General features: G+C 44.0%; 1 protein-coding gene across 3 annotated transcripts in view; it reads left to right on the forward strand.

Moving 5' to 3' along the window:
* The first annotated feature begins 880 nt into the window (after window positions 1–880).
* LOC126385818 (protein FAM107B-like) overlaps window positions 881–9237 on the forward strand; it is a 35063-nt gene continuing 26706 nt past the window's right edge. Inside the window, exon 1 of one of the 3 annotated variants that reach the window (XM_050037806.1) lies at window positions 881–1079. In XM_050037806.1, the coding sequence (XP_049893763.1) occupies window positions 1056–1079 (24 nt within the window). In that variant the 5' untranslated portion in view covers window positions 881–1055. Of the gene's footprint in view, window positions 1080–2871; window positions 2941–8966; window positions 9033–9237 lie in introns of those variants that run through there. The other 2 variants (XM_050037804.1, XM_050037805.1) reach the window with 2 other exon arrangements.

Below are 9237 nucleotides of genomic sequence, written 5' to 3' on the forward strand. Positions count from 1 at the left end.
TCCTCTGTGTCCTCTGTGAGCTCTGTGTGCTCTGTGAGCTCTGTGTCCTCTGTGAGCTCTGTGTGCTCTGTGAGCTCTGTGTCCTCTGTGTCCTCTGTGAGCTCTGTGAGCGCTGTGTCCTCTGTGTCCTCTGTGTGCTCTGTGTCCTCTGTGTCCTCTGTGTGCTCTGTGAGCTCTGTGAGCTCTGTGTCCTCCGTGTCCTCTGTGAGCTCTGTGAGCTCTGTGTCCTCTGTGTCCTCTGTGTGCTCTGTGAAAATGAGGTGAGAGAGTGAGATGATTCGGTGAAGATGAGGTCAGGGGAAGCTTCAGTGTGATGTCATCACAGGTGAAACAGGTGCTCAGTCTCGTCAGAATCAAACAAACTGTTGTTGATGAACCTGATTATATTTCATGTTTGTTTTTGGTTTGGTTTTTTTAGATATTTTTTTGGGCATTTTTAAGCCTTTAATCGATAGGACAGATGAGCGTGAAGGGAGAGAGAGGGAGTTACATGCAGCAAAGGGCCACAGGCTAGAGTCGAACCCGGGCGGCTGCGGCAACAGCCTTGTACATCGGGCGCCTGCCCTATCCACTAAGCACCGACACCCCGTTTCATGTTTGTTTTCATGATAATAATTTCTAACATCTTCAGCTAAGAGAGCATGAAGCTAACGTGTGAGGCTAAGCTGCTAACTTGAGCTAAGCTAACGCTGAGTTCAGTGTCTCCTCTGATTACATTAATCCAATCAGAGCATCTTAACTCCTCACAGCTGAGAGCAGGGAGTCAGGCAGGAACAGGTGGCTGGGACACCTCCTCCTCCTGCTGCTCCTCCCCCTGCTGCTCCTCCTCCTCCTCTTCCTCCTCTCACTCTCATACACTGTCTGACCTCCTGTCCCTCCTGTCTCATGTGTCTCATGTGTCTCTGCTCAGTTCTGTCTCTGTTGTTATGAACTTCGGTGGGTTAACTGATCCCTGAGATCAGCCTGCCAGGCTGCCAGGTGGCAGGAGGAGGAGGAGGAGGAGTAAGAGGAGGAGGCCGAGGAGAAAGGAGTGCTGCTGCAGAGGACTGGGAAGAATGGGAGCTGCTTATGGGAAGAAGGTGAGTGTGAAGTGAGCTGAACAGTTTGATGAGTCTGAAAACAAGCAAGCAAATATTCACTGAGTCTGACCCTCTGTGAAGAGTCTGTGAAGAGTCTGTGAAGAGTCTGTGCTATTTATGGACTGTTCATTACTCATGGGGGGGGGGGGGGGGGGGGGCATGTCAAATTATTTTTGTGACACTGTGAAACGTGTTTTTATTCTAGCTCAGGGGGCGGGGCTTACAGATTTACATGGTTATATTTTCTATTTTACCACCAAACTGAAAACACAGCGTCCAAATGTTTCAGAAAGAAAAAATAAACTATAATTTAAATAATAAAACTATAATTTGACCGTCGACTTGAAAACTTGCAGATTTTTAAAGAGAACATGTCGATGTGGCACAAACCAAGTCTGAGGTTAAAATACTGATATTTTCTAATTTACATCTTATTTTAAATAAAATAAACTTTTATTTAAGCGACAAGAGTGAAAAACTTTCAACTTTCAAACATCAAACTTTTAAAACTCTAATAAGTCATTTATGGTGGAGGGAGGGTCACACTCTGAGGGCCGCAGCACACTGAGGCACAAACTGGAGCGTTCATAAATTCGGAGCGCAGTTGGAACGCACTATTCAATTATTACGAACGGCAGACAGCAGAGCGCCGAGCGGAGTGAACGTGTGATTAATTTAACCATTCATTAGTTCATGTAGCAACAGAACGCTCTGTTACTTTGGAGAACAACGCCCTCATTTCAGAGTAGAGCGTCACAGCGCATTAATGAATATTTGGACGAGAGGGTGGAGCTAACCTTAACGCTAGTGTGACGGAGGACTGTATTAACCTCACAGTTTATAACGCCCCCGTTAATCTTCTTTTATATTGTCTGATAATAGTGACAGCCTCTGTGTTGTGATGATGATGATGATGATGATGATGATGATGGCGGACTACGGCTGACAGTTAGTTGACTCCAACGAAGACACCACGACAGCTCTGATGTCGATTCAGTGATGACTGTTTATTGCTTACAGGAACTTCTGGATCTGGGGGATACAAGCCTGGCCTCAGTACAACTGTTGAATATAAATAAAGTCAGAATCAAAGGAAACTAACAACACTAATAAATGATTGAAGAAATACTAATAAATGATTTCGCGACAATTATCAACAAAGTACAAATACCTCAGCTGTGTACTGAAGTACTTGAACGCACCCCCTCTGTGTTCTTGGAGTTCCTGTCTGTTATGTGAGCTATGAGGTGTGTCACACCTGTTGATGTGGGTGTGTTTGTTCCCATGGTGACCAACAGCTGACGGCAGGGCGGCGGTGTGTGTGGACGGAGGTGTAACTGTGATGTTCAGACTGACTCATGAATCTAATCTTAGTTCTGTCAGCAGCAGGTGGAGACGCTGCAGTCACGTGCTGCATTCACTGACCTCTGGACATGCTGCATTCATGACAACTGGACATACTGCGTTCACCGACATTTGAACGTGTTGAATTCACTGACCTATGAACGTGTTGCATTCTCTGACCTCTGGACATGTTACATTCACTGACATCTGGACATGCTGTGTTCACTGACCTTTGGACGTGTTGTGTTCAGTAACATCTGGACGTGTTGTGTTCACTGACATCTGGACGTGTTGTGTTCAGCGACATCTGGACGTGTTGTGTTCACTGACCTTTGGACGTGTTGTGTTCACTGACATCTGGACGTGTTGTGTTCAGCGACATCTGGACGTGTTGTGTTCACTGACCTTTGGACGTGTTGTGTTCAGCAACATCTGGACGTGTTGTGTTCACTGACATCTGGACATGGGTGTGGACCACAGCCTGTCTCTGTGTGTGTCGGTGACGAACAGATCTGAGGTCAGGTGAATGAATCAAACTGTTTTCTGTTTTTATTGAACCGACAGAAACATCCTCACACACGTTTTCATTTCCACGCTCACACATTCGTTCAGGACACAAAGTGCGTCTGTTAAAATCTTCGTCAATAATCATTTTACGTGTCACAGAACAGTTCAGGGTGTAAATATGAATGTTTCACTGTTTATATCAACTCGTATGTAATTAAACTCTTAAGTCTTTTCACATATTAAGTCATTTCATCTGCTTTTATATATATATATATATATTTATTTATTTATTTTTTTTATTTATTTTTTCAAAGATTTTTTTTGGGCATGTTTGCCTTTAATTGACAGGACAGCTGAGTGTGAAGGGAGAGAGAGAATGACGTGTAACGGGGTTCAATTGGAAACTCTTCAAAAACTCCAAAAACACAGGCAGAGTTGAAAAATCAAGTTTTGGCTTTTTATTTTGCCTCCTGAGGTGCAAATTGTGATTTATTTACAAAAAAATAAAACACGAAAAGAAATGCAAAAAGTTTGAATACAAAAACTATTTCAAAAGAGTTCTTCAACAAACCTCAATAATCAGGAAAAACTCAGAAGAGGGAAAAAAAACTCACAGTCCAATACTCAGGTGAATCCAAGATGTTGCCTTCTCTGCAACCAGACCGAGGCCCAATCCCAATACCCCCCCCCCCCTTGTCCACTAGGGGTAGGGATTGAAATCTTTCCCTAGGAATTGGGACACCACTCACTACGTCACTGCGTTGGTTACGTTCACGCATACGTAACTATTTTAAACAGGAAGCTGCGAGCCATCTACATTTCCAACCGGCATTTACAGTGGAGTCTCTGGTTGAGTTCATCCTACCGATCGTGTTTGCATTATTCATTATGCTTCGTTTGATGAATGACAGACGACAAAATGATGATGATGTACGACAGGGGACTTCTTCTAGCTGGCTAGCTAGCTAACCAGCTAACATTACGAGGCAGCATAGTTATGGCAAGTCAGCATCTGAAAGGCTCCGAAAGGCTAGTTTCATACCCACTACCCCTGGTTATGCCCCCTACCCCTACACGCAAAAAGGATATGGACACCCCTACCCCTCACGGGAACACGCAAATGTAGGGGTTGGGCTAAGGGGGGGTATTGGGACAGGCCCCAAGACTGACATTACCTGAGATGATCCACTCCTTTTAAACCTGAAGCCACTCCCATCAGGTATAACCATACAGGAAGAAAAAAAATACAATAAATTCAACCCTTCTTCAACTAAGGTATTAATCTCTCTGGACACATAAACATCATAAACAGGAATCAAATACATATTCAGAAATATTCACTTTAAATCCCAAAACCAGATATATATGCAGAAAACTAATAAATCAGAAAAATCACAGCAACGTAAATCACGTGACAGGTCATGTGACCAAGGAAATGTGTGATGCTCAAACATTTATACCTGAAGAGCAGTGTGCCCTGGTTTGACCGACTAAACAGGAGACACACTCCACTCACCGTCACCCGGTAAGTCAGTGTCCATGAACTGAGAAATGTTAGAGTACCCAGGTGTGTACCCAGGTGTGCACCCAGGTGTGTACCCAGGTGTGCACCCAGGTGTGCACTCTCGGCTGCGCTATTGCACAGCGGGGGAAGAGGGAAGATAGAGAGATGCACGAGTCATGTCATGAGGCAGAAAGGTAGCAGGGGGAGTGGGTAATGTGTGTGTGTGTGTGTGTGTGTGTGTGTGTGTGTGTGCGTGTGTGTGTGTACTGTATGTGCGTTCGTGCATGTGTGCGCTACCTGCAGTCAGTGATGAGGCCGCTCCATCACGACATGACATTTTCTTCCCCATGTCCGAGTCATAAAAATAAAGATGTCGAAAGTTGAGGACAGTTTAGTAAAATAAGTCTGTGTTCCTGTAAATCACTGAAAATATTAATGATAACAATGATGATAATAATTCCCTTTTTTGAGAAGTGAAACTTTGACATCAACACTTCTAATTTCAACATGATGTAAAAATAAAGTATTTAAAAAGGTTTTGATATTTTTTGATTTTGTTCCAGGTTAAAGAATAAAACAGTAGCAGGAAATTAAAATCCTGGAATACTTCATTATGATGATATTTATGAAATGTTATCGGCCGTTTTCTCTCCTCGTGCAGTAACAGAGTGACGGCCCGCCTTGACCAATCAGAGGTCACATCCTGTCGGCAGGTTCAGTGGGGTCATGACCTCGTGTGTAAGTGAACCAGCTCTGACGGAATAAATAGCAGCGGACAATTTTTAGCTGTGGTTACGTAACACTGCTCGTTAACGACGAGGAGAAGAAGATGAACGAATGAATGAATGAATGAATGAATGAATTACTTTTTATTTTGATTATATAGCCCATGATGAAGATGAAGCAGAAGCAGCATCAGCCTGATCACTGACAGCTACCTGTGTGTAAACATGTTTAACTCCACCTGTTTGTGGTGAAGACGTGGATCCTCAGTGGGTTAAATCCAGATTAACACCAGAGAAAATCCCTGCAGCTAAAAATACTGAAACAAAAGGCCCCAAAGAAGAAAAGGAAGAAGAGGAGGAAGAAGAGGATGAGGAAGAGGAGGAGGAGGAAGAGGAAGAGGAGGAGGAAGAGGAGGACTTAATAGAGACATTAAAAAGAGGAATTATAGTGAGCTTAGAGAGTTGGTTTAAAGCTCCAGCTGATTTTTGAACAGTAGAAGAAGAAGAAATAAAATCAGTGACACCACAGGTTAGAAACTCTGTTACAGGTAAAAGTCCTGAGTTTAAAACCTGACCTTAGTAAAAGTACAGAAGTTTTGAAACATGTACTCAAAGTATCTAAAGTAAAAGTACTCTGTGTGCAGAGTAATATGATGTCATTGTTATTAATGTGTTCATAATGTTAACGTTGCAGCTGGTAAAGGTGGAGCTCATTTTAATGACTTCATATTGAACGTTTTACATGTGTTTATCTTGTTTTATAGAGCGGATTGGAGTCACATCACAGTGACATCACAGTGACGTCACAGTGACAGTATGCACGCACAACTTCTGTGACATCACAGTGACGTCACAGTGGTGTCACTGTGACGTCACTGTGATGTCACAGAAGTTGTGCATGCATACTGTCACTGTGACGTCACTGTGATGTCACAGAAGTTGTGCGTGCATACTGGTGTCAGAAAAACGGCAGACGCTGGAGAGAAACAGTTGAGTTATGCAGAATAAAAATGTCTCATTGTCATGTTGAACGTCAGAACAGGAAGACAGAAAAATATCACCTTCATTTTTACAGCAAACCGTCACCAAGGACGCCGTCTGAAGATAAACAAACATCTATATGGTTGTTAGAATTTCACGTAAACAAAAAAGTCTACATAATATTGATGTAACCCGTCGCCAGACTCCCTCTGCACCTCACCTCTGCGTTGTGATTTTGTTGTTTAAATGTGGCGGTGGAGTTTGTCTTCAGTGAACAGCTGTTTGACTTGTTTATGTCTTATAGAGCTTCATTTCATGTCCCTGTCTCTGCTCAGCAGTATCTGTCCATCTTTAACCGCAGAGATCAGACCTGTCTGCACGGAGAGGTTCGTGTGTCTCGAGTTTTTCCCCGAGGTTTATGAAAAACGCTGTAACGTTGGCCTTTCAGTTGGATCGTTGACGCGACAGTCAGGAAACTTCAGTGCTGACTGGCTGTCACAGTGCCAACTGGTAGCTGAAGTTCAGATTTTTTAACGTTTGCGCTTTTTGCTTCATTTGCACTGCTTAATTAGCATATTTTGTGTCCATCACAGGTTCCCTGGCGGGAATTCCGATGGTGTATTTACATGTAGGCTAATTTAGTCGCGTGAATTGTTATGGTGTGAAAACAAATTCACATGTGAAATATAGTTTGATACTGTGGTTATAGCTGGCTAATGTTAGCTAACGTTAGCTTGCTTCCTAATGCAGACAAAGTGCTTGCTAACGAAGCAAATTATTGTCTTCTGTGATTAATGTGATTTAACTCATTCAGACTCCAGGACTGACCTGGCTGCTGAATTAGCCTGCTGTTTGCAAATTACTACATAATCAGGTAACGTTACGAAGCAACCAGCACCAGATCCATACAGTGTAGCTTAGCTACAGCTAGCTGGCTAACTTAGCTTGCTTGCTTGCTAATGCTTTTACTGGCAAAATGAATTTGTCAGTTGGCTAGCTCACCACGGGGTCATCCCTATGTTTCCCGGGTTCTATGTTCCCCACTTAACCCTGCAAAAAGGGTTCTATGTTTCCCGCTTGGTTGAGCGGGGAACATAGAACCTTTTTTGCAGGGTTAAGTGGGGAACATAGAACCCGGGAAACATAGAACCCGGGAAACATAGATACGCTCCCGCTCACCACTTCACCAGCTAACATGATCCATCATGCAAATGTATGTATTATGACAGTGTTGATTTATTCGACAATAAATTATGTAACTGTACAAAGAGCTTTCTACTAGCTAAGAGTGATGTAGGGACAGCTGACGAGCTAACTGTAACCTGAGCTAATGTTAGCCAGCTAGCTGTAACTTAGCTTCTCTAAATGGATCTGCTGTTGGTCGCTTCGTACCATTAACTGATAAAGTCACAATTAGCTTCTTGTATCATGGAGCCCACGGTCCACATCAAATACAGGAACATTACAGACAGTAACGTTATGATCATTTATTTTCAACACAATGACACTCAGTCACAGGTAGTCTGCTGTTTGTCACTGTGTCAGGTGATGCTCAGGTGCTCGCTAATACCTGCTGAGACATTTTTAAACTTTCAAATTTCAAACATCAAAACTCTAAAAAGTCATTCATGGTGGAGGAGGGTCATGGGTTTTCCTCCATTCACTCGGAGACTGGAATCAGTGTTTCAGAATATTCAGATTTTTATTACATTTATTTCCATGTAAAGAAACAGTTTGACACTGACTGTGTTTCTCATCCAGAGCTGTGCGGAGAGCGATGGGGGTAAAGTCAGTGTTTTTATCTGCTGTGATTGGTCAGAGGTGTAATGTTGGTGTGTGTCCAGCAGGGGTCAGACTGTCCTCAGGTCAGCTCTGCTCCGTCATCAGGACGACTGAACGCTGACCTCACATCAGCTGTTAGCTCAAAACACCAGGTTCACCATCTGACATTCAATCTGCTATGACTAGGTTATTAACTCACCTTGATCATCATCATCATCACCATCATCATCATCATCATCATCATCAGAGGGTTTTATTAAATGTTGAACTGTTCAACATTTCAAAGTTCATTCAGTAAATCTTCACTCTGCAGTAAACAACATTCATGTCACCTCCTCCTCCTCCTCCTCCCCCTCCTCTTCCTCCTTCAGGGCTGGGGGAGGAGGTGGGGAGGGGGTTTGTGAGACAGTGAGGGCCTTGTCACCATGTTGAAGCCTGATGAGGTCTCCTAGCAACCAACACAAAGTCCATTCAGTCAGAGAGGACGCCGTCCAACTGACCTGGAGACTGAAAGGAGACAAGCAGCTGAGAAACACCCGGGAGGAGGAGGAGGGGGGGGGGGTTGGGGGGGGTGAAGAAGAGGAGGAGAGAAGGGAGGGGGAAGAGGAGGAGATGAGGGGACAGAGGGAAGGGGAGACAGGACTATTTTCAGCTGCTGTTCTTTTTCTTTGCTTTAGCTGCTAACTTCTAACAGCTAACTATATAAATCTCCCTGGTGGGTCGCACACAGAACATGTAGTCAAAACGTCACGCCTGTCCCGTCCATGATCCGTCCATGATCCGTCCTGCTGACTGTCCTCTTTGTACAGACGTTGTTTCAGTACTGTTACTGCCTCCTGCCGCCTCAACAACCTGGTCTCACTCTTAAGTCGTCAAAAACCGTTGCTTGGTCAGTGACTTCCGGCATCAGACATCAACGAAAGAAGCTGTCCCTTCCCGTCAGCATAATATGTGGCCTGTAGTCGTTATTGTATAACAGTGTTTGGTCTGAGGAAACGTGGTGGGACAACAATGAAAGTTAATGCAGTGGAAGTCTGAGTAGGGTGGGAGGAGTGGTGGATGGCTCCAACAAACCTCCACCGTCACCCAGGAGGCCGGTGTTCACTTCCTGTAAGATTGTAAAGCCAAACCCTGTTCTTTTGTCCTAAACCCAACCATGTGTGTATGTCGGCTAAACGTAACCACGTGTGTGTGTCGGCTAAACGTAACCACGTGTGTGTGTCGGCTAAACGTAACCACGTGTGTGTGTGTGTTGGCTAAACGTAACCACGTGTGTGTGTGTGTTGGCTAAACGTAACCACGTGTGTGTGTGTGT

Source organism: Epinephelus moara, chromosome 24, assembly GCF_006386435.1.
Source record: "Epinephelus moara isolate mb chromosome 24, YSFRI_EMoa_1.0, whole genome shotgun sequence".
In the NCBI taxonomy this organism is placed as follows: domain Eukaryota; kingdom Metazoa; phylum Chordata; class Actinopteri; order Perciformes; family Serranidae; genus Epinephelus; species Epinephelus moara.